Here is a 26,285-nt window from a genome sequence, read left to right as displayed (position 1 = left end):
TGAACTCACATTCAAGTTTTATCTTGCTGAGAAAATGCTGATCAGAGCACCCATGAATTAGAAAGAAACACAAGCTAAAATTTATTCTGCATAAGCACAGAAGAAAAGGCAAAATACCTTACATTGATTTTTTTATTGATTTTTGTGTAAAACACAGTATATGGAAAAATAGGTAAAAGCATTGTTAATAATTTATAATAGCCCTGTTCAGAGAGACAGCACAAACAGTCTCACAAACACAACTACAAAGAGAATATTACACATGGGAGACATGTTATGCTTATTGTAAGACACTGCCAACAGGCATGATAAACAATATATGACAAAATACAATTGTTCAAGTCAGTTAAATGTGTCACTTATTTTAAAGGCTGTAATTAATTCAAGCAGTATCATATGGTGATACAATATCAGTACTGCAACATTATTCATTATATTGATAGAAAATACTACAGGGTGAACAGCCAAGAAATCAAAACCATGTGCATTTGGAGATGCACAGTCTGCAAGGAACTATGCATATGCATTCATTACCACTGCGTATGTGAAAATATTACACTGAAAATTTCAGTATATCCAATTTTTATGCACCTGATGTATCTAACTTTCAGAGGAAAGCTGTTTCCTAACTGTATTCATACCTGTGAAATTTATTGCCACTGGAGAACTCATTGTCTTATATTAATTAACTATTTTCTTTAATGCCAGTTGGGCAGCTAATACCATACAGACTTAAACACAGACACACTATTGTATAGGCAATTAATGGCAAATTAAAATATTCTTGGTACATCACATAATTTACAATGTTGGAACGAAAAAATGTGGCAACAATTCACAGTAACCATTACCACAAGCTAAACAACTTGCAAAACAATTACAAAATAATTCATTTCTAAATAACTAAAAACCTCTAAATAATTCAAGAATGTGCACTTAATTAACCTGTACATAGTTGCAACAGTTAATAGAATTTTAAGATAAAATTAAAGACACATGTAATCCTATGATAGAACTCTATTTTAGACAGTGTTAAGACCACTTTAATATCCATAGAAAACAAATAACCTATTGCTAAATACATAGAAGTCTCCTTTTTATAATACATGTACAATTCTGTATCACATACCAAGCACTATTTTTTAAACTGTACAATAATTAAGAGAAATTAGGCTTATTTCATTATGTATTTTCATTAGGCAGTAAAGCAATTTATATAAAGCTACACAAAAATAATTTTATAGTAGGCTGTTCCTCAAAATATGTATTTATTCTTCTAAGTAACTAAGATGTCTATATGAATTTAGTTGTTTATATTTAGGCAATCTAAACTAAACAGTTAGCCTCCAGTATTTTTCCAATGAGAAGTGCTATTGTGAGTTTATAGAAATCAGTGTGTTTGGTCACATGAATGAAGATCCCATGAGGGATGAAACATATGCTGGATATAAAGTTTGCTAAATGCATGAGAGTCGTTTACCTTCAGGCTTAACAGTGTCTTGTTAGAATGAATTGGTCCTTAAAAAACACTACAAAATATTAAATAACAAGTCAACATGCTATTCCAGTTAGAAGTAAATACATGGCCTAACAGGAAACTATATGTCATTTTTGTAGCACAAATATTTCACAAAATGCCTTCATATAGTTAATCTAAAAATACTGTCTATTTATTAATACTTCAATATTTCAGCCATTAAAGTAACATATAAAATTAAAACACAATTTTAATTTTCTACACATAACCTGAAAATATGAATGACTCATCATTACTCTCTCCAGACATCTTTGGCACTTTGCAATTTAGCAGTTTAATAATTGTAGAAGAAATTTAATGATGAAGTAACTTTTTGCATAGGAAAGAGGGCCAATACATTTCTGCATATACTGTCAGTGGATGCATTACAGTACAATATCTATGGACTTTGACAGTAATTTTCAGTAAGTACAATATCACAGTTCTGCAACATTATCACTATTGCATCAAAATAATTAAATAATTGTAGGGAACATGAATGTTAATTACATATTCTACAGAAATGTAAAATTACCACAAAATAACAGCAGCATATTTAATTTTCAAATGTAGTCAGACTGTCAACAGTAATACTTTCTGAAATCTGTTCAGAGGTATGAAATTCTACTCTCAGTTATACCAGCCCATTCTAGTGATTTTAATTAGTTTTCATATGCAGGACTGGGGTAAAAAAAAGAGTGGTATTTATCCCCTTAAAATTATCCAAGATTTGATATGTTCTAAGATTTTAAAAGTTGATTTTATTTAAAGGAATGAAGCACAATGCTTCAACCTCGTGTAGTTTCACTCTGCAGTAATGAAATAGGAAACAGTCCAGGACATGCAATTCTGAAAGCCTTTTAAGAAATAAACACCTTTTGGAACGCCATTACAGACAAAGTTAAGTTAGAAGTTGTAATTGTTACTTATTCTTCATTTTTATGTGCAAATCTAATTTTTACTAGTTTAGGCTCCTGTCTGTCTCCAGCAACAACAGAATTTTCAGTTAATGTCTAGAATGTTTGATTAAAGAGTAGTGTACTTGTATATCACCACCAGTATCACTGAAATAGCTGCATATTTGAGGAGGAACAATAAAATAAATACCCTGAAACAAACTTAATTGGTTTTGGAAAAAAAGGCAAATATTTATTTATTTATTTAATAGATATATTGAACCTTTTACTTCTTCATTTTTCTGTTAAAAAAATGGGAAAGCTTCTAACTTCTAAAATATTTGATACATTTTTGGAGAACATAGTTATTAAATGCAGTAATCCAGAGGAAGCATCTGTCTCAATTCCAAAATTATTGATTTCCAAGAGGCTGAGAAGTTGTGTTTGGGAAAAAGTCACCAGACATCTGCTTTGTTTTTGGAAGCATCTACCACTTATCAGCTATTGAAACAAGTCTCAAAGACCTCAGCCTGACCAATTATAGCTATTATTATGATTTATTTTTCCAAAAATGGCGAAATAAAATTATTTTCCTTCCAATTGACTCCTCACAAGGAGGATAAATCTGAGCTTTCCAACTACTTGAAATTGAAAATTTGTGAACTAAAATAATATCTGTTGACCAACATAACATAGTTGTTTTTTTTTCAAAAAATGTATTCAAAGACCTCCATTTTCAAGAATCCATTAGACTCCCATTCAGTACAAAACATGTCTAAAGACATACAAAAATGCTTTAATTTGTAAAAAAAAACATCACGCAAGTATTTTATTTTTCATCTCTAGATTTGAACATCCTTAAAATGAAAGGAAGTTCAACTGTCTCTCATTTTGTAACACCCAGAATATACATAGGCTTGAAGTGTAACTTTGGGGAATTTGGATACCAGAATAAAAAAATTGTTGTAGATATTTTGTATTTTTAATTAAATTAAGAACAACTAACATGAATTCTTTAGGCTTAGGTTGGCATAACTGGGGCAGGACTTGATTTCAGAATCTTCTTTGTCTGTGAAGCTGCTTGTTTTATTACAAGCGGGAATAATGAGATTTACAGGACCAGTGATATTTAAGGATAAACTCAAGCTTAATTCTGTATATTTCTGATGCAAGATAGGAGAAATTCTTACAAAGCAATAAATAGTAAGAGAAGGTTCAGCTAAGAAAATTAGAGATTTTAAATAGTGCAAATGTAGATTAAAAAATATAATTTAATACAAGAAAATTAGGACCAAATAAACAATCTGATTCACTGGAATAGAAATTTTGCTAATTAAGCAGTAGCAGCCTGAAGGTATGAGTTGGGTTTGGTTGTTTTATTAGAGAAGAATAATTACTACTGACACAGCAGTAGTAAGAAATAATTGTGAACATTATGTAGAATCCAACAGGAAATGCACATGTCAAGGTTTAGCCATTTTTAAGTAAAAGAATAACAATTTGGTTTCTCAAAATTGCAGGCATATCCCAGAGAAACTTGGAAAAGTTAGACCTTTATATAAAAATAGAAGATTGGATTTGCACAAAAAGATACTAAGAATTTAAGACTCATCCTGGGAAATTCATATATATAATAACTGAAACTCCAGTGTAGACACATACAGAACACGAGTATTGTGATGTTTCCAATATATTGGAAGTTTCACAGTGAAAACAGATTTTCATTGTTGCTGAATTCTCAGCTTTTCTTTTTGTTTTAAAATTATTTCCTCATATTTCAAAATCATTAAAAAATCAAAAACTAGTTTACACACCTATATTTCTATAAATGTATAGCATTGTTTTAAATCTTCATTATATGATGTATGGAAATAAACAGATGCCAAAGGTCTCAAATCCTACTTAATACTTTGGAAAAAAAAAAGACGGTTTAGTACAGTAATACCCTTTGCTTACAAGATGTACAGTCACACCATAATTGAGACTGGGTTTGCATATTCAAATCATGGAATGTGTAAAACCACATACAAATACTGTACATGTGCAATACACTTGACCAAGTGCAAGGTGCTGCACGTGGGCTGGGGTAACCCCAGTGTCAGCACAGGCTGGGGATGAAGGATTGAGAGCAGCCCTGCCCAGAAGGACCTGGGGGTGCTGGTGGATGAGAGGCTGGACATGACCCAGCCATGGGCACTCACAGCCCAGAGAGCCAAACGTGTCCTGGGCTGCACCAAGAGCAGCGTGGGCAGCAGGGCAGGGAGGTTTTGTCCCCCTGCTCTGCTCTGGTGAGAGGGACCCCACCTGGAACACGGCACCCAGCTCTGGGGTCCCACACAGGAAGGACATGGATGGGTTGGAGTGAGTCCAGAGCAGGGCCACTGAGATGATCAGAGGGCTGGGGAGCCTCTCCTGTGAGGAATGATGGAGAGAATTGGGTTTGTGCAGCCTGGAGGGAATGGCTTAGGGGTGACATAATTGCAGCTTTCCAGTACCTGAAGGGAGCCTACAAGAGAGCTGGAGAGGGCAATGGCATGTAGTGACAGGACAAGGGGGAACGGCCATAAACTAAATGAGTTGGTTTAGACTGGGTATTAGGAGTAAGTTCTTTACTGTGAGAGTGGTGAGGCACTAGCACAGGTTGCCCAGAGAAGTTGTGGTTGCACCATCCCTGGAAGAGTTCAAGGCCAGGTTGGATGGGACTTTGAACAACTTGGTCTAGTGAAGGTTGTCAAGGCCTACGACAGGGGCATTGGAACTTACTGATCTTTAAGGTCCCTTCCAACTCAAAGCATTCTGTCATTCTGTAATCATTACAAATTAATTTGTTTCAAACCTTGGTTATTTTCTAAATAATTTACTTTACATTCTGAAACCATTAACCCAGAAATGTGGTTTTAATAGAAGAAACACAGCCCAGAAAATGTCATATTAATAAGCAGGACTCTGACACATATGATCTAAGGCAAAAAAATTATCTGTAAAGCCTGGTTCTAATAAAATATTATTGTGATATAACTGTGCAAAGTAACATTTTTTTTAATTTCATAATCATCTGCCCTCTGTAATCCAAAACAAAAATATTTTTGTATTTATCAGAAGTAGTCTTCTAGTTATAAATGTATCAGTTTGATGAAGAGCTTGTACTATATGCCAAGCAAGAGACCTTACAAAGACTCCTACTTAACTAAACTCCTAAAAATGCAAGTTTATGACAAAAAAAAAACCAAAAAACAAAGCCCAAACATGTACAACGATGTTAACAAATATCATCACATTACAGTTATCCTTTCTGGAGAGAGATGTGGAACAGACCCACTTACTTCTTCTATAACATGGCTTTTCTCCCATCCTCTTCGAATTCTCCTCAGCTTCCTACTTACACATGGCAAAAGTAAGATGATCTTACCTAGAATTACAATGGAAGGCAGAACAAGGGCAAGAACAAAATTTGGTGGTGTGTAAAATCTGTAATACTCTTCTTCAAAAGCTCTCTTCCATCCATAAATCAGTACATGGAAAGTACTTATAAGTAGAGCAATGTATCCAAGTGTAGACTGTGAAGAAAGAGAAAACAGGAAAAAAAAGAGGATATAATAGCACTTGGTCCTTCATCTGACAGCTCTAATACATTATTTGGATTATTTTAACATTTCTATTAGACATCAAGTTAAAATCTCTTACCTATTCACTACATTAAGTTAGCAATATATGGTTTTAAGTTAATATTCTGAAATTTACAGACTGTACTGAGCACTGATTTACAGAGTATCTCTCCTAACATCTACAGGCCTTAGTCAAAGCTGAAATTATGTCTGCCCAAATTCTAAGTAATGGAAGCCAACTTCAGGATAGGTATGCCAGTAAGAAACAATTCCTGAGTAGTTACGAGAACAACATCCATTGTGATTGGAAATTAAGTTTCCTATTTCTTAACTATGAGGATAGATCCTTATTATGGAACAATGCAATTCTGTTGGAAGAGATTTGGACCTAAACTTGCATATTTTTATCACTTTGAGATGCACAGCTTACTTCTGCCTCACAAAGGCCTACATCCACTTGTCTGATGTTAGCATAAACCACCCCTTACCTTCTCCATCAGTTGTTGATGACTGGTTAATGGGAATATCTGAACTGCAGGGCTTGGGCATAACAGCACAAAGCAGTGCTGCAGTTTACCATAAACCAGCAGCGCTGGATAAAAGGTGCCTGCAGAGAAAGGACTACTCAGCACATAAATCTAGAGCTTGCCACAAAAGGTGGTAATGACAGGGGTCACTCAACAGTTCTGTGAATCCACCTTTTTAAAAACGGACCCTGTAGCTGTAATGCTTCGCAGATTTGACAATGCATCAATTTAACTGTCCCAAACCATGACAAAAGAAGACTACTATGCTTTGACTTCTGGTGGTGATCAAATGAAGAAAAACACTTTCTGGCCAAAGTGGTGTAATAGCTAACTTGGCTGGGAAACATTTGTAGAAAATCACTGAAACAGGGAATGAGCATTAAGAAAGGTAACTGGCTACCAAAGTATGGTCTAATTCCAGCAAAGAGAGAAACAAAGAAAAATGCAGCCTAAGAGTCTATAATAGGTAGTGAAAGAAGTAATGCCTTCTACTTCAAGATTTAAGCAGCTTCTAAAGCAAGAAGAATGTCTCAGATAATACTATTTGCAAGTTCACAGGTATAATGGTATAAAAGGAAAATAATATTTCTTTTAATTTCTTGGGATTGCTACCCTGTTTTTTGACTTTGCAATATTTGTGTATCTTTTTTGCCAATGGTTTCAGGGCCATTTTGTTAATCTTTAGTATGTTTCATACTTTTTTTAAAAAAAATAATTTGTTCCCAAAATATCCCATAGTAAACAGAACATTTAGACAAACACTGGAAGATACGAAAATGGCCTATGGGGTATCTGAACGGAACTTCTGGGAAGAAATTTGGACAGCAAACTATATGATCCAACCTGATGTTTTAATATGTTGTTGCAGATTTTTCTTGGAATGACTGTTCTGAATTCATTGTTATATTACTGCCAGCAGGGAGAAGGGCACAAGTGAATCATATCCCTCATTGCTTCATCAGGATTACTGATGAGAAATATAACAATTTTTGAAAAAAGAAACAGGAGGGGAATATTATACATTAATTTCCAGTTATTTTATTTTAGTGCTTATTTTACTTCCATTTGCAAGCTGTAGTTTTGAGACATCTATATATGTTTATCTAATGGTCAAAATAGAAACTAAGAAGTACATCCAGTATATTTTAAACTAACAACAAAAGGACAAGAAAAACATATGATGCGTTTTCATTAAGTTTTTTTTTTTGTTTTTGCCCTGTGAAGAGTTGCCATATGCTTCTCTGAACTGTTGGTAGAGCACGTGCTAGTGTGTACTACACAACTTCAACCACAGATCTGAAAAACCAACAAAGACATTGCTATAGCTTCTGTCAGCTACTAATGCTATGTTCTTCAAATGGGCCCTTAATTACCAGTACCAGGCTTCAGATGATAATTCCTTTAGGAGCAGAGGACTTCTGAAAGCAGCAAGAAGAAATACTGTTTCTTCACTGGTAAATTTACATTGAACAGTGCAGTAAGCAGCAGAATCAGTTATAAATCCTGGCAACCCTCTGCCTGGGCTTTAGAATGGCTGCTGGGAAAAGTGGAAGAGTATCTTTGGCTGCTTTGTTTTCTTATCTTCCATAATACTGTATTTCCTGAAAGCTGAGTAATAGATTAGCACATTTCCTATGGACTCACAAATCTTTTAGCTTTTCTCTAAGTCCTCTCTGTTTTGTTTCTTTTCCTTCCTGATCAAAGTCAGATTTTAGTCAATATGGGAGATTTCCAGCCAAGGCTATTGATAAATTGGACAAACTGGTATTGTTTGAGAAAGGAACCAACAAAACTTAATGGAGCAGGAAGGATGAAAGAGAAAAACTCCTAAAATGTTACCAGCAACATGTATGTATTTAGAGACAAAACTGTGCTATGGGGCAAATCTGCTTCAGGAATTTCTACATTCACAATGGTCAAGTAGTTCCAAGCAATTTACATATACAAAAGATATTTTCTAAATTCACCATTTATGCAAGATATACTTCAGATTATCTGTGTAACAGTCTATTGCTAAACTTAAAAACTGTTTGTAGTAACTTCTGACTGGAATCTTACCTATCAACTTGATAAATACTCAGGCTTCTGTCTACCTTACTCTGGGGGAAAAGTGTCCTATTCTTGTGGGAGAACTAAGGCAGTCTTTCCTCAAAGTGTATGCATGAGAAATACTCTACTCGCACTGCCTCCATAAAACCTTAGGATTGGGCTAGTAGAGAAAAGGGATATCTCCAAAAAGTCAGCTTCCTACCACTCAAGTGGCAGATTTGTGTTGTTTTTCGCTAAAAACTATGAAGCTCAGCTTTCAAAACCAGTCTGCTCTGTCCAGTGCCACTTTAAATAATGGGGTTTGGACTTGAAGTCTTAGACTGGAAAACAAAAGTAGCAGTCATTTATGTTTACATTATATATTTACAGTTTAACTTTCCTCACTAGACTGAAAGAACCAGTGCAGGATAGCTTGCAGACAACACTCTCCATTTCCTTGTACTTTATGTCAATAGTCAAGGACAGGTTTCAATAAATGACTTTTTTTCTGTTTACAGTGTGTTGGTTTAAGCTGTTCATTCTGCCTGCTCTGACAAAATATGAATTATTTTGTATTTCTTGCCTATGTCTTCCTTTGCTCCTTATCCAAATGTATTTAGATGAAAAAAGAACAATACTGAAGTGGCATTTAAGAAAACCAATGCATTAGTTTATCAGCCCCAGCTTTCTTCCCTGCTGCTTTTCTCAGTAAACTTCAGCTCTGGGTTACATTAATGTGACTGCAAAGTTTCACACTAAGTTTCAGTCATCTAGGAACTCCTACTGAGAAAACTCTTCATGACTGTCTTATTCTGTGATTCCTCTATCTGGATGTTATGAGTGTTTCTCTCCAAATCATGATCAAGTAATCAAACCTTGGTTTTGTACAGTGGTCAACTCAACAATTATTGTAGCAATTCCTCTCTTCTGGTCTCTTAGCTCCTTCTAGGACTGACACAGTAATTTCCTTTTGCACTATTAAACCTTCTCACATCTCACTTTGTTCATATGCATACTATGAGTGAAGTCAGCACTACTTGTCCTGTCAAAGTCCTCTTCCCTTGATGAAGCAGGCTGGAATTTCTGGAGCTGCTGACACCTGTGTTTGAAACCAGGCTAGGTAAAATGGAGGCATCTCCAAAATAATTTTGGATATAAATGTCAGCAATTCTGTGCAAAACTATTGACAACTGGTGTTTCTTTTGAGTATTAGGAAGACTGTGTTTGAAGACTTTTTGAACTGCTGTAGGTTGGGGAGATGCTGCTTAGGGCTTGTTCTACTAGAACAAGGCTAGTCTATACTGTACACTATAATAAACTCATATTTTCCTAGTAGCACTCAAGACTGAGTATGTTCTAGTGATAAAACTATTTAGAAGAGGCCACACCCTTATTTTGATGAAACTGCATTTACTAAGATGAGCAAGCAAGAATGTGTTGTTCTCAGTGGGAAGTGCTGAGCTGGGACACTGAGCTAGCTGACCAACTGATTCTTCATGTGTCAGATGTGAAACAAGTCCAGCAGCTGTTGTGGCAAATCATCTGAGATTCAGGACTAGCTTTTCCCAACTGCTTTTCCCAACTGAAAATAACAGCAGCAATGGGACGATAGGTTAGAAGTTCTGCTGTTTATCCCCATGATATAGAAGAGATTGAGAAATTTAAGTTTCATCTTCCTTCACTGAACTGAACTTCAGTAGAAGAAAAACATAAAAGAGACTAAGTATATCATCATGTTTTATCTGCTCTCCTTGCATACTAGGGACAGTGAAACATACTGAAATACAGACTCCTTTTACTCCAGTAAGCAATCACTGGAAGTCTGTTTTCTGATAGAAGAAAGAAAAAAAAAAATTTACAAGTAACTAAATGAAGAATAACTTACATCCTGAGAATTAATGACAAAGTAAATACTCATGAACTTTACAGAAATTTTTAGCAGTTCAATACTTTTGTGATTAAGAATAGTAAATGATCATAGTTCATTACCAATGCAGTTATCTTCTGCACATAATGTAGCATGAACTGTAACATACACCCAGAACAAACAACTCATTGCCAAAAAAATTCCTCAAAATACTGATAGATGGGTCATTAATAGTTATTTAGATTTGGAACTATTTTGACTTAATTTACAGTGGAAATAACTGCAGTAAATATGCAGCTGTAAATACATCATTGTGATTATTGTGTGGGTTTTGACTCAGTCACACAAGCCTGAAATTTCAAATATGAGTAAGACAAAAATGTTGTGTTTGTGGCTAGAAGTTACTAATGGATAAAGGCATCATATCACTCACAAGTGAATACATATTTTTCCCTTTTGCACTAATGTTTTATATCACCCAACAGCAGTACTATTGTCCTCACATAGTGAACTCCAGATGGCAGAGATGCTGTAACAATACACTTGAGTATTTAGTCTCTCTGAAGGCTCAAATCCGTGACTGAATAAATAGTTCTATCAGGGTATAACTCCACTTTGAAAATCTTTTCAGCAAACTTTTTGTAGGTCCATCTGTAGTTGGCAGTAATGAACATCAGAAGGAAAAGAGAAGACATTATAGATAGACCTCAAACAACTACAGCCTTTGAAGTGTTTCCCACCACTCTCTTTAAAATGTCTGTAAATTATGAAGCACAACCCAAGCCCTGAACTTTGAAGTCAGTGCCCACATTCTAAAGTGAACAGGACTCAGAATTAGGCAATATTATTAGGCTAAACTTAAAAAAATGTTCATCAGAAAAGACTGAGCTAAGACTACAGTACTAAAGCCAAAGTCAGAAAACAAAACATAACAAACCCTAAAACTGTGCACACTTAGGAATTTTCACCTGACTGAATCCTAGTAAAATTTCTTACACCTGATTGCTACCTAGAAGTACTGGCAGTTATGTGTAGGAGCAAGCATTGAGCTGTTCACTAAAGCCTGTGTCTCTCAGTATTTTATACTGGTTAGATTTGCATGTTCTAGGTACTTACCTGAGGAAGGAAGGCAGCAGATGGTGTGCCAGGACCTTGAAAAACCTCTGACTTTAGTAAGCGAAGCTCCATATTTTACTAGTGGGTATTTTCAGCTAATGGGAATAATGCAGTTGAGAGCTGTGTCAAGTCTCACAGTAGATGAGAAGTAAAACTTAACCAATGGCACCATGGCTATCAGAGGATTGTGCAATAAAAATCTTGCAGGGCAAATTAAGTCTTCCATTTTAATAGCTGTGTGCATCTATCTATACAAGTATCACTGCATTTAGCAGGTTTGTCCAAATTTATCTAATTTGAATTTAGTGAGTTCAAAGAATAGAGATGGGATTGATTAGTTATAATTTGATTTTAGCTATGTTGGTTATTTAAGATCAAATGTAGAATAAAAAGTCCTGTTCTACACTCATTAAATGCTTAATGTGCCTTCATAGTAACATATTTGCTAAGTAATCATTGTTTTTATTGAATTACCAGAGACAGAGGGAAAAAAAGCTCTTGTCACATTGCAATGAGCTTCTGTTTATGATGTTGATCATGACTGTGATCAAGGAATTCTTGTTAACACCAAAACCCCTTATTAAAAAAGAAACACACCTGAATAAAACTGAACTCCCTCCAGTTTAAGGCACTGTTTACTGAAGGGATGGAAGTTACTGCCAGCAAAGAAAGCAATCCAAGACTCATTATTCCAAAGGAGATATACATTTCAATTCGCCACACTTCTTCCTCATTCCAAGAATTCTCAACATTTGCATGAACCTGATGAAAGAGAAGAAAGGATGAAGTTTATTCTAAAGAATATTAAAAAATACCAACAGAAGTTATTTTGCTGACTTCAAGTTCACAGTCACAGGACAACTATAAAATGTGGTCAAATATTTCAGAGGTTTCCTCATGCCTTGGAGAAAAACAACTATTTCCTTACTGCTGATATTGGCTCTTGCTAGATTAAAATATATTAAACATAGAAATTTAGATGAGATGCTAAAAGAAAATGTTACATTATATACCATTTACAACAATACCGGTATAAAATCAGGTAATTCTGCACATTCTTATACACTGTAGAACAGAAGCTGTGTTCTTCAGACTCTGCAAACTTAAATTCTGTAACATAAGTTGGATAAACCTGAAATTTTTTTTTAATTTATAAATTAGATTATAAATTTATAAGTCACATTTAGAAAGGACTTAATTTCTTTCAGCTTTTCTATGCTAGTCCAAGCTTGCTTCTCTCTTTCACTACTGACATCAGATTTTTCCAAGATGGTTCTCACTGGAGAGCTTTACCAGAAAAAAGAAACAATTCAGGACCTTAACAGCTAAGAAACTTAGATATTCAATTATTTTTTCCACTTCCAGGTTAACTTCTGCAATATGACGTGTCTTGAAAAAGGTGCACTAGAAATATTAGCAAGTGAGAGTTTTACAGTATCATTAAAACTAAGATAATTTCTTAGAAGTACCAATGAATCCTTTAGTATTATTAATTTTAAGTGTGAATTATGGCTTCTTGCTGCCTATTACAGTTTTTCCCTTCCTTTCTCTTAAGTTCAGTTTTTGATGCTAGCTCTTTCAGAGTTTGTGATACTCCCTGTTAATTTGTTACATTCAATTTTATTTCCTTATTTGGTTTTCCTTTCTGTTCTATCACTTCTCTCTTTCCTACAGATTTTATGTGGTGAATGGCAATGCTGGTTTTTTGGCAATGCTGCTTTTCTGCTACTTTAAAGGTTACAATAAGCTGTCTCACTGAGAGACAGCAGCATCAGACTAGAGATTTGCTAGAGAATGTTTCAGGGTTATGCAAGATCAATTGTTCCTGGAAACTATGAGTCAATTTCTATTGCCTGCAATAGAGGATATCCACAGAATTTTAAAAGAATAAAGTATTTTTTAGCATTGGTCCAAAATGTTACAAAATATAAGTATCTTCTTTTTTTCCTTTTTGGAACACAGGAGTAAGATCTGTAAGCATGATTACAGTAGCTTGTACTTTTCATATTTGTAAATGCACTTATGATACACATACTTCCCCCATGTCTTAAGTATACATAGAAAACAACATACCTCAGAATCTTCCTGCTGCTGCTCTTATCCTGCCTATCCTACATTCTTCTTGTGCTTATTGCTATCAGGAATTTCAGTAGGACATGTCCTTGATTCCCCCTATCACACAAACTTGACTGCAGATTGACCCACAAGGTGAGCAAAATGCACAGGTATTTCTTTTAGCCTCCTTATCTGGCACCACCTATGCATAAGATAACCCATAACTTTTGTGCCAAAAGAAGCAGAGCAGATTAAGAAAAACCCAGTTATTGTGTTCAGGAGCCATATGCACCCAGCCAAGGCACTTTTGGCTGATTGAACTAAAGACTCTCACCTGTTGATATGCCATGTTGAGGAACAAGTACCGCTCTGATCTCCTCATAGGCAAGCAGAGGCTGTACACCACGTGCACTGCTGCAAAGAAAAAACTGAGCAGTCCAAGCTGCTTTCGACACTGGAGCCAGTTGTCCAGCCAAGGAGGAAACCGCCGGTACTTAGTGCCATAGTAAAGCTGATAAGCAGCTGCAATAAGTCCTGATAAATATACCAGAGAAAGCAAAGTGATAGCAACAATTGGCAGAGTCTTGTTCACAATCTCAATGGGAATCTTGTAAAAGTCACTCTGCTGATTTCTCATGTATGGATGGATGACATCTCTGACAAAGGAATAGATGAAGAAAAATGTTGCCAGGCTAATGGCAATCAGTACAGGCCCCTTCCACAGGGTGAACAGTCGCAGAGGCAGGTTTTCAATCTCCCTTGAAGATGACAATGCCCCCAAATCAATAGGAATGAAACTGAGCTGACGGGCAAGTTCAATAACTTGATGGCGAGCCTGAACATTGTTACTGCATATATAGACCTGTTGGGAGAGTCAAGGGAATTGTCTGTAGTCAGAGAAAAAGTCTCAAAGGTAAACAAAAACCAGCAAAATCCACCAAAAACCTTAAGGGCTTCTAAATCAAAACTACAACACAACTGCTAAAACTGTACACTTTATCACAGCTTATATTGCCAGCATGACAATAAAATCACATAAAAATCTAGCCAAAGTGCAGATATGCACATTGATTTAGCAACAGAGTAATCAAAACAAAATTGGCTTTTTCTTGGATTTAATAATGGGGAATGTCTTAGTAATCTGTACACTGAAACCTATCATACCGAAATGTCTGCAGGACTGGACTAACTTGAAGCTACAGCTAAAAGCATGTCAGAAAAAACAAAATCTCTATTGTATCTCAAAATACAGGAATCTTGAACAACGACCCTTAAACAACTATAGCATACACAGACTGAGAAGCAGCAAACTGTGTAATCTCTCCATGGTTAACAGTTTTAGCCTTATTTCATAACCCAAATTTCCACAGATTGCAGAAAAGACAAAAACTAGCAGCCAAATAAGAACTTGTTCTAAAGGCACTTATTACACAGTGAAAGAAGTGTACTGCTACAAAGTACTTCAAGGTTCTATTAAAATTTTCAATGGACTATAGTTTGCTCAACACTATTTGCTGATCATCTGCATTGAAGCAAGTATGATCTGTTTTGACTGAAGTGAATTAGTGTTGCGGTATTCTTAAAGGGGATAAAAGAAGCATGGTGAAGTTATTTTTTAGATTACACTAGTTCCATATCAATTGCATTCCATTTTAATCTACCTGAAGTGCCAGAAAACTGAATTTAGTCTCCAGCAGTCATGTTGCATCACTTATTTCTTATGTATTATTCAGATTTCATAAAGCTGTGAAGGACTGAATGCTTGTACAGTCTTAAATCCTTTACATCACTTCAGCAAAACATGAAAAGCATAAAGGGGTGTTTTCTATATGCAGGATGGATTTCAGAACATACTGGGAAGGAATTTGAAATGATGTTCACAAGCAGGCCTGGATCAAATGAATGATCACTCAGAAACATATGTGCTGCCTTCTGTTCCCTCTCTAAAATCTACATTATTTCTTTCAATCACTTTGCTGCTACACTGAATGCAAGCATTTGTAGAACAGCTGATTCTCAACCTCTGAGATTGGGACCTGAGATTTCTGTGCATCTCTTTCAATAGTTCACCCCAACTGCCACTAAAATGCACTGGAAAAGACTGTCTCATCCCTTGTATAAAGCATCAGGAAACACATGAACGTATTTCCTATGGAAAACATTGAGACTCAACTCTTCTCCTGTCTGTAGTCACCAAAAGGTCAGTTATTTAAGATAGTATCCACATTTCCTCTGCAGTCTTTAAAGACAACAGGCAACGCAGGGGAAAAAACTGGACCATTTACTTTATTTGTCTTACAATGGGATGAACTAAACTCTAAAGGTTTCATTGGCTACTAAAATGTAAGCTGAAGGTCCAACATTTTAGGCATGTTAAGTCAGGGAATGTAAATCTCATGAGTTCTGGTTGTTACATTCAGCTCCTGTCATTTTCATTTACAAATAAATTAAATTAATACAAATAGAAACATTTACCTGTCTGCTGGCATCCTTTGGTCCTAACTGTAGTGACCATGCTGAAATGACATTGAATCCTTTGACAATTACGGAATCGGGAAAAAGTGATGCCAAATACTCTGCATTGGAGTCTGGATATTGGTCTACTCTTGTATTATTGCTGACATCAATCAGAATTTTACCAGCAAGTAAATGTTTGAGATCCCACAAAGAGGTGTAATGTTCTCTGTGTATGGCTACAAAAATTATGTTTGTTTTAGCTACTGCATCTTCATGGTGAGTGACATCAACCACATGGGGAAAGAAGTCAGCAGCGTGTTTAGGGTTTCTGCTCCCTACGACCACGTGGTACCCACATCTGATAAGTCTGATTGTCAATGACTTCGCAAAGTCTCCACTTCCAATGATGCCTATCGTGACCTTACTGGCATCCTTGAGTATGCCATTGGCAGCATTTGGTAGGAAAGTTTCATTGAGGTTCTTGGGACTCCCCATCATAGAGATTGATTCCATACTTCCAAGACACCAAACCTACAATGATTTCTGTAGGGAAAAAAAAAACAAAAAAACAAAAAAGGAAAGAGAAGAAAAGAAAAAAGAAAAAACAAAAGAAGGAAAAATCAGCATTATACAATTTTATGAGACCTCTAAATTCATTAACACCTCTGGAAGCAAAATCTTTGGTTCTGTTTCATACTACATTTTCTGCTTAATCAAGTATGTGCTAATTAATTTTGTCCTGCAGTATGTCGCCAATAGAAGGAGAAAGAAGAAACATAAAGTACTTTAGCACTTCAATAATGCAGTTACCTAAGTAAAATCCATTTTTTCATCTTCTATTTCTTAACTTCCACTGCCCTGGATTACTGGCCCACAGGATAACTTGGTATTCCTGAAACTGATGGAAACATGTAAAGAAAATTGGAAAATAGTAAAGAGCACTGGCCTGTGATCAGCATGAGATCAGTGAGTACATGGAAGCCAAGTTCCATTAAAAGTTTATGCAGGTTATTATTATGATATCCTCTCCTGGCCATGAAGTAGGAGATGCAAAAGTCTCAAAGATGCACATGTCTTGAGACCATGACAAACATCCATCTGACACACTCACCTGTCAGCTTGGAAAATGGGCTGCCCATGTCGATCCAATGGCAGAAACAACAAAGAAATTTATCAAGACTTAGTCGTGCGATCACTAATGACATTTTTAGGTCAGCCTGCTTGGTCTGTATAAGGATTAACTGTGGGTGCAAGAGTAAAGGATTCAAGGCCATGAGTCACAAATATGCTTAACACAATTTTCTATCCAGGCAAGATAAATCCTGGACACAAACACATGGAACAGTCTTCCATAAAAAGCTAATGGCAGGAAGAGACCGATTTCACCCAACAATAAAAGGGAAGATAATTTTAGGACTCAAATTCAGTGTAGTAAGGGATGTTTTTAAAGAAAAACAGAAGCTAAGGCTCACAGAAAAATAAAATAAATACTGCTCTATCCTTAGTCACAGAATTTCAATAAAGCTCTAATAAAGACATTAAAAACCAACAAAACAACCCTCAGGAGGGAAGTCTTCACATGAAACCATAGTTATGACCTAGGTGGTTCTGCATCGCTGGTGGGGGTTGACCCTGGCTGGAGGCCAGGTGTCCAAAAAGGTGCTGCTCTATCACTCCTCAGCTGGGCTGAGGAGAGAAAATACCATGAAAGGCTCATGAGTTAAGGACAGGGGGAGAACACTCACCAATTACCACCAGAGACAAACCAGACTCTACTTGGGGAAATTAACTGACTTTATTACAAATCAAGTCAGAACAGGATAATGACAAGTAAAACAAATCCTAAAGAAATACCTTCCCCTCACCCCAGTAAGTTTCTTCCTGGGCTTAACTTTATTCCCAAATCTCTGCCTCCTCCCCTCTGCAGCACAGGGAGACAGGGAATGGACATTATGGTCAGTTCATCACATGCTGTTTCTCATGCTGCTTCTTCCTCAGGGAGAGAAGTCCTTCTTCTGCACCAGCATGAGGTTCCTCCCAAAGGAAAGTCCTCTACATACTTCCCACAGGCTACAGTTCTTCACAAACTCCTCCAGTGAGGGTCCCTTCTACAGAGTGCAATCCTTCAGGAACAGTGCTGCAGCATGGGTCCCCATGGGGTCACAAGCCCTACCAGGAAACCTGCTCCAATGTGGGCTCCTCTCTCCACAGGTCCATGCCAGGAGCCTGCTCCACCCCTTCTCATGGGGTCACAGCCTCCTCTCAGAGATCCACCCACACTGTTGTGGGGCTCCTCCATGGGCTGCAGGGGAATGGCTAATCCAGTGCTTAGGGCACCTCTTTCTTCTTCACTGGCCTTGGTGTCTATGTACGTTGTTTCTCTCACATGTTCTCATCCTCTGTTCTGCAGCTGCAATTACTTTTTCCCCCCTTCTTACCTATGTTACCTGAGAGGTAACAGCCATTGCTGATGGGCTAAGCCCTGGGTGTCCATCCCACACCCAGCTGACACTGGCCCCATTAGACACAGGGTAAGATTCCTGCAGCTTCTAACAGAAACCACCCCTACAGCCCTCCTCCCCATCCAGCTACCAAAGTCTTGCCAGGCAAAGCCAATATAATTGTAGAACCGGAATAAAGTCTGAAAATTAAAGAAGCAAATGAGGAGAGGCAGACTAAGAAGGAGCAAAAAGAAACTACAATGTTGCTGTCTTGGGAGCAATCAACAACAGACCACACAGAACCTTTTCCTGAGCTACCATCCAAGAGCTGATATGATGGTAATTAATCATCAGCAGGGAACACAAACCAGCCATTGGCTACTAATACAGCATGTGTGGTGAACAATTAAAAGCAGATTTGTGTTTCAGAAATTAGAGGGAGCTACTAAAAGAATGGGCACTTTCAGCTTTGACTAGAAGGTACAAAGTCACCAAAACTGGACTCAGAAATTCAAGACAGAAAGCAATATGTGAAAATGACCATAAAGTATTCAAAGAAAATATTCTAACAGTGAATCCTTCTGGCAGAGGCAGAACACAAAGATTTTTATCCATGCACCCAAAAAAGCATTGCCTTTTTCCTTATAACTGACCTGAAACATATTTAACACATGACTAAACTACCAGTATTTCCTGTATCAGGATGGGTTTGCAGCCAGGAATAATGAGATAAGAAATGTAACTGTAACATGTAACATGTATGCTTTCCCTATATGATTAGAGTGGCCCATTTCAGTTCATACCCTGTAACCAGAACATGCTGCAAAACTGTGAGATTGAAAGGGAACTACCATAAGGAAATGGGCTACCCAGTACCATTTAACCATGCTGCAGCCTACTTTCAATTTTAGTCCAAAGGATCCTGGGGAGAGTGGGCACACAGGACTTGGACATGATGAATTGCCCTGGTGAGCTGAATTTGGTCTGCTGGCCAAAGTTTCTCACTGCCTGTTCTAAGGAAAATACAGCGTGAGCAACAGAATCAAACAAAGAGACTTCATAAAAAACCCTCAGGGAACAGGCTGACATGACTTTTAGACAAGTAATCTAAGAGAGGTACAAGAGCAGTTACTGAAAGGGACCATATGCACAACTGCAATTCAGAGGCAAGAGCATAAAACTGCAACAGGAGAGCTTCCCTGACCTGAAAAATCACACAAGATTAAAAAAATAATGTTATGGGCATGGCCAAGGAGCACTATAAAAAGACAAAGAAACAGTGCCATCGTGAAGGGATAAAATCAGAACAAGGATGGTACAGAACTGAATTTGTAACTAGTGAAGAAGATAAATGGCAACAAGCAAAAGTTCCATAAATACAATAAAAAGATAAAAGACAGAAGGCAAGGATTATAGCTTCAGAGGAAAAGGAATGAGTTATAACTCAATACTATTGTTAAATGTCTTCTTTATTTCAGCCCTCAACAGAAAAGTTAACTGTGAATAGGTATTTAAAGAAATTCCTTCTACAGAGAGACAGACAGTGAGGCAAAGTGGAAAAGGTAAGTTAAGAGTAAAGGATAAAGTTAAAGATAAGATAAAGATTTTCAAGTCAGCAGACACTTATGAAATCAGCCCGTGATGCTTAAAATGCTGACCAAAGTGACATCTTCAGAACTAAAGAGATTACAAGACCAGGTTACCACATATTGCTTAAAGAAGGGAGGATGACTATGGAAAACAAAGACTTGTTAGCCTAACTTCAGCCCCTGGACAGGTTTTTCATCAAGTTATTGTGCAATCAACTAGTAAATAAATGGGAAGCAGATGATAAGAAGCAGTTGAAGTGGGTTGTTCAGGAAGAGATTTCAACAAAACCAACTTCTTTTACGAACTAATTTCAGATATAACAAAATTATAGAAGTGACACAGATTTGACATATGCTCTTAAATTAGCTAAGAGAACATCAAGAGCTATGTCAGCCAGATGGTGACACACGTGAAAAAATGGTTCTGGAAAAGTACGGGAGGAGAACACCGAACCAGCGCAGGCCGGGCCGCGGTATCTGTGACGCCGCGCTCGGGCGGCACTCACGGGGCGCGGGCTGCGCGGGGCGGGCGGCAGGCCGGGCCGGGCCGGTGCCCCTGGGCGGCAGCGCGCCGAGGGGATCCAGCCCGGAGCAGCTCGGCGGGGCCCTGGGCCGGGCCGGCATCTCCAGCTGCGACAACACCGCCCGTGACAGGAGCGCCGGCCCCGCCGCCCGCCGCGGGGCGGGGGCTCGCCGGCCCGCCAGGTACCGGAGCCGCCCGGGCGCGGCTGCCCGAGGCCGGCCCGCTCCGCTCCGCGGGGCGCCGGCACCGCCAGAGCCCGCCCGGAGAGCGGGGCAGCCGCTGCGCTGGGCAGCGGCAGAGCCCCGCCGGCGGCGGCCGCGCCGAGGAGCGCCCGGCAGGGATGGGGCCCGGCCCGCCCGGCCCCGGCGCCGCTCACCTCCGGCCGCCGCCAGCAGCACCGCGCCGCCGCCGCTCCGCCTCGCACTCGGGCCCGCAGTGCCGGGCGGGCGGGGAGGCGGCGCCGCTCCTGCCGCTGCGACCGCCCCCTGCGGCCGCCCCGCCACCGCGGCCGGGCGGCGCCGGGGCCGTGGCGGCCCCGGTGGGTGCCGATTGGTCGTGAGCCGGCAGGTGTGTGCTTGCGGCTGGGAGGGTCGGTGCTGTCCTGGGATGCGTCGGAAGCCTGTGGCCAGCAGGTGATTTTACCCCTCTGCTCGGCTCTGGTGAGGCCACATCTGGAGTGCTGAGTCCATTCTGGGCTCATCAGTGCAAGCAAAACTACTGGAGAGGGTCCAGGTGACACAACAAAGATGCTGAGGGACCTGGATCATCTCTCTTACGAGAGACTGTGGGATCTTGGCCTGTTTAGTCTGGAGAAGAGAAGACAGAGAGAGTCTCATCAGTGCATATAAATACCTCAAAGACAGGTGTCAAGAGGGTGGTGCCAAGTGCTTTTCAGTGGTTCCCAGCAACAGGACAAGGAGCAATTGCCATATACCAAAACTCAAAAATGTCCACCTCAACATCAGGAAAAACTACTTCACATTCCAGAGCACTGGAACTGGCTGCCCAGGGAGGTTGTGTAGCCTAAAGACATTCAAAACCCACCTGGATGCATTCCTATGTAACCTGCTCCAGGTTACCCTGCCTTGACAGGTGTTAGATGATCTCCAGAGATCTCTTCTAACCTTAACAATTCTGTGTTTCTGTGTCTGTGTGATCTGTGACAGCATGGAGGGTCGGTGTGGGGAAAGAGGGCTGTGGATGGCCCTGCGATGGATGGCCCCTCAGCTTTGGCCACTGTCGCTGACCGGCCACCTTTCCTTATCCTCTCCTGGCAGAATGGTGCTGCTGCAACCAGTGCCAGCTGTAGGGCTGGGGACTTGTACCATCATATGTCACAGAATGGCAGGGTTGGAAGGGACCCTTCAAGGTCACAGAGTCCAACACCCTTGCAATGAGCATGAACATCTTCCACTAGATCTGGTTGTTCACAGCTCCATCCAGCCTGACTGAATGTTTCCAACAATGGGGCACCCACCACCTCTCTGGGCAACCTGTTCCTACATTTCACCACCTTTCTCATGAAAAATTAATTCTGAGAGGGTGTTGGGTGTCCCTGCAGCCCAGAAGAGCTTCCCAGGTTTGGTTAGTGGGGAGGTCACTATGTGACACCCATGTACCCCATGTTTGCTGTGTGCCCAGTATACTCTGTATAGGTGGGAGTAAAGCTGAGCCCCAAGATCTGATTTCTATCTTGTTTGACATGGGAATTTCCAGTTGAAGACAAATGGAGCTTTTCCCTGAAAAAGCATAGCTTCTGATTTTAACATCTTCTGATTAACCTAATAAATTCTGCTTTTCATTAGGCTATGCTATGTATGTAACAAGGTATGATCCTCAATACTTTGTTTCAAACTGACCAATCCATATGAAAATGTGTCTTTCCTGTTGCAGCAAAAACTGATGAATACACAGGTGACACTTAAACACTGAAGGTGACATTTTTCATCTTTTGTGTATGCATGCTGACTTGTTTCTATGATGTATTAACCGAGGACTTCAGCAAAATTAACCATGCAATCAATACAAACATTTGTTTCCACATATAATAATGATAACCATACTGTAGAATTTGAAGAGATGACTGTGACACTTTTCTGTTGTAGTTCAGAAGCCATTCATTCCCTCCCCAATTACTAAATAAGTAATTTTCTTGATGTTGAAAAAATATATTTTTAAAGTATTTTTTTATTTGGTAAACAGATGCATGAAAATTATACTGCTTGATTTTCCAAACTGCATTTTCAGCTCTCAGACATAGAGGACTGAGTTGTTACTCCACAGAAAAAAACCAAAAATGCGAACCCATTGACAGACCACTCAGAACTGAATGATGCTTTCCATGGTGAGAACTGGCATTTCAGCTCTTAATTTTCTTGTTCTAATATTCTCCTTTGCTATTGATTCAAAAGTCATTATCCCAGGCTTGTTTTTTGGTAGCCAGTATAGTATGAGCTCAAAAATTTTACTCCAGTCAAAATATATATCAAAATAAAAGAGCAGAATGCTCTTTCCTGCATTGTTTGTGTCTGATTCTCTTTATATGCTACTTTATGTTACTCCTGTCACCAGAAAAGTATTTACATGAAATGGGCACTTGAGTCATGTGCCTCAAAATGATAAAGTATCATACAAAATCAGAGCAGTCACAGTCTTATAATTCTTAATTTATTTGAGTTAAAGACTTAATAAGAAGACTATAAATTGGAATGTTTGTCATTGCTTTCCTGTGGGATTTTTTAAAACATTATTTCAGCATAAAGTCTTGAACCAAAGACTCCAGCGTTTAGGAGATGGTCATTACATCTGTGTTGATTCTTTTAGCAAGCAGGGAGCTTTTTCCTTATGCAGGTGTATGACTAACAGTGCATGGTTTGTTACCTGTTTCTTGAGCAGCTGTTTGGCCCTGTGAGTGCTCTCTAGCTGCATTTTCATGGGAAAGCGTCACAGGTTCTGTCCTCCAGGCTATGTAGGGTGTGCCAGCTCTGACCCTGGTCCTTCATTCCTAACCCACAACCCCATGGATATCATTCAGTGTCATTTCTCACCTACACTGTTAATTTATTCTCCAGCTGTTTCTCTTCTTGCTACATGCAAACCTATCTGACTTTAGCCTTTGGCACAGAGGTAAATGAGGGAACTCTTGAGATGTAGTCATTTACCAGGCTGTTGAACAGACACCACTATCTTGGTATCTAGCACGTTTAAAAAATAAAATAAAGGCAGTTTGATGGATTTAACTTGTTCTTATGTTTTTCTTCTACCTTTTTGAGGTTTTGAAGTTTGAAAATGCTTGTTTGAAATTGGGACTAAAACAATACAGCCTTCCTTCCATTGCTGTGTAACTGATCTGTTCAAACAGGAAAAGCTTAAAGGGCCCTATTTTGCATGGAGATTAGCATGAGAGCAAGGCTATATAAATACCTTTTATATAAATACCTCTCAGCAAAATTGGATCATGTCTCTTTAGTAAGAGGATGAAATTGGATAGTTACAGTTCTGTCAAATTATGTACCAAGATCTATGGTCAATGTAGTTCTCGGGTACCTGTTAAATGACTATCTTAAACAATCTGTTAAAATAAGAGATTATTTTCTCTTAGCAGGTGTTTTTCTTTTTTTAGCAAAGTCTAGGGCAGCATTATTTTTTTTTCCTTTAAGGGATAGAACATAACAAAGGACTTTCCAAATGGCAAATGGGACAGATATTCTAGTTCTTCCTCTTGGCAATGGGAAAGCAAAGCCCTGGGGATTTCCTTGTGGCAAGACAGTGAAAACAAACACATAAAGTTTTGCTTCCTATCAGGGCAACAAAACCAAATAGAATAATTTTTGGCATACTATGCTCAACACAGCTAATTTTATAACCTAGCAGAAAAATACAGTGTTTCTCAGCCAGGAACATTTAGACCAACCCATTTTTTCTTATGGCAGCCTGCAATTACTCTAAAAATAAAACTTATACTTTTTACCCATTCTTTGTAAGGACAAAATGAATCTGAGAGATATGTTATTGTTTACTTGAAAAAAAAAAGGGGGGGCTTTGTTGAAATAAATAGATTATTAAAAATACCACCACCTTCTTATTAATTAAATGAAGAACAAAAATGCATGGCAAACACCTCAACTTGTTGGACTTCATCAATTTGTCATGTCCCCTTTTCAGTAACTGTCCAGGTATCACTACTTCTCTCAGACCCTGTAGGATCTGAATTTCAGTAATCAAAAACAAGGAAAGAAGTGCAAACTGAAAAAACTAAAATGATTTAGATATTCTTTTGAGAAAGAGAGGAGAAAAAAGAAGAATGTAGTAAAGTAGTAAAGAAAATGGAAAGAAAAAAAAGAGAGAAAAAAGAGAAAGAGTGAAGGAAAGATAAGAAATGCCTTTATAGAGCACATTTAATAAACTATAGTTGAGAAATACTGGCAAGTCATGTGAAACAAGATAATCTCTTTCTTCCCAAGAGAAATTACAAAATAAGGGTGATTCACCTAAAGTAGAGGACTACTCTTCCCCTCCTTTTTCCCCTACACAAGAAAAAAAAAAAAAAAAAAAATCCAGATTTACACTTCTATTTCTAAGGCAATTGAAGAAGAAAAACAGTGAGGGCTGTTTCTGATTTTATGATCTATCTGATTAAATTTATTCACCAGAAAGAAGCTGAAGGAAGGAAGGAAACCTTTCCTAGATTACACTGATTATGGTTTTCCATAGCTATTGTGATGCCCAGGTGAGGGGTTTCAGGAACTTTATTCTTGGTTTCATGTGGAGAACAAAGTTATGTGTGGCCTTTCCACTTCTTGAAATGACACTTTCTTTGTGGTGTAAGTAAGAGAAGGTAATATTTTTTTTTTTTTTTAATTTGTGGCTGCTCATCCTAAAAGGTATCTGAAAAATGAGACAGTAGGTTCTAAAAGTGTGATCTTATGCCTACCAATAACTGTTAGACTCAAAGTCGGGGAAAAATAGATTGTTTTTCTAATGCAAACAATTACGTCCAGACCAAAGCTTTCAGTCAGTTGACTTCTTAACCAAGAACAGACATACCATCCTTCCTAGTGAAGTATGGATATTGCACAACTGAAAAACTTATTCAAAAGACATTAATATTTGCCTGAATAATAAAGTAGCTGAGGAAAACATAGGCTGAATTGTAGCTTGGCCACCATTTGACAGCCTAAGACTAGTGTGTTTTACTTTTTTAGCTGTTTGATTTCAAATTTTCTTCACAAAGCTGCAGACCACAGGTTTTTCTTGAGAGCAGACTTGAAAATCAAGATCATAGAATGTTTTAGGTTGGAAGGTGTCACAGTGGGTCATCTGGTCCAACCACCCTACCCATGCAGGGTTATCCTAGACCACATGGCACAGGATTGTGTCCAGGTGGTTCTTGAATATCTCCAGTGAGGTAGACACTGAATTGTCTCTCTGGACAGTCTGTTCCAGTGCGTGGTCAGCTGCACAGTAAAGAAGTTCTTCCTCATGTTCAGGTGGAACTTCCTGTGCATCATTTTCTTTCTGTTGCCTCTTGTCCTATTGCTTGGAACCACTGAGAAGAGCCTGGTCCATCCTCTTGACCCCCTCCCTTCAGATACTGACAGACATGGATGAAATCTCCTCTCAGCTGCCTCCTTTCAAGGCTGAACAGGCCCAACTCTCCCAGCCT

At 38.4% G+C, this 26,285-nt stretch overlaps 1 protein-coding gene across 3 annotated transcripts; it reads right to left on the bottom strand.

Moving 5' to 3' along the window:
• Nucleotides 1–3,770: 3,770 nt before the first annotated feature.
• On the bottom strand, nt 3,771–21,079 carry STEAP2 (STEAP2 metalloreductase). 3 transcript variants are annotated; one of them, XM_021551721.3, is made up of 6 exons: nt 20,997–21,079; nt 16,878–16,965; nt 16,086–16,610; nt 13,945–14,472; nt 12,153–12,317; nt 3,771–5,969 (listed from the first exon to the last, which is right to left on the bottom strand). In XM_021551721.3, exons 3-6 carry the CDS (start codon nt 16,578–16,580, stop codon nt 5,685–5,687), a joined length of 1,473 nt encoding a protein of 490 aa, XP_021407396.3. In that variant the 5' UTR covers nt 16,581–16,610; nt 16,878–16,965; nt 20,997–21,079; the 3' UTR covers nt 3,771–5,684. The 3 variants fall into 3 exon arrangements, 2 of the variants coding, with proteins under 2 accessions (XP_021407396.3, XP_021407395.3); XR_014951231.1 differs by lacking the exon at nt 16,878–16,965 and adding an exon at nt 11,556–11,650 and having other exon boundaries at nt 5,261–5,969; nt 20,997–21,068; XM_021551720.3 differs by lacking the exon at nt 16,878–16,965 and having other exon boundaries at nt 20,997–21,068.
• Between the last annotated feature and the right edge of the window lie 5,206 nt (nt 21,080–26,285).

This window comes from Lonchura striata, chromosome 2 (genome assembly GCF_050655825.1).
Source record: "Lonchura striata isolate lonStrDom1 chromosome 2, ASM5065582v1, whole genome shotgun sequence".
NCBI lineage: Eukaryota > Metazoa > Chordata > Aves > Passeriformes > Estrildidae > Lonchura > Lonchura striata.
This window is presented reverse-complemented; position numbering and strand designations above follow the sequence as displayed.

What these genes read in the sequence shown, in the direction of transcription:
- STEAP2 (XM_021551721.3), bottom strand. Translation starts at nt 16,580, where the DNA reads ATGGAATCAATCTCTATGATGGGGAGTCCCAAGAACCTCAATGAAACT. An exon ending in CAAAGGATGCCAGCAGACAG is followed by an intron (nt 14,473 to 16,085) that starts GTAAATGTTTCT and finishes CTCTCCCAACAG; the next exon opens with GTCTATATATGCAGTAACAA. An exon ending in TCAACATGGCATATCAACAG is followed by an intron (nt 12,318 to 13,944) that starts GTGAGAGTCTTT and finishes CTCTTTCATCAG; the next exon opens with GTTCATGCAAATGTTGAGAA.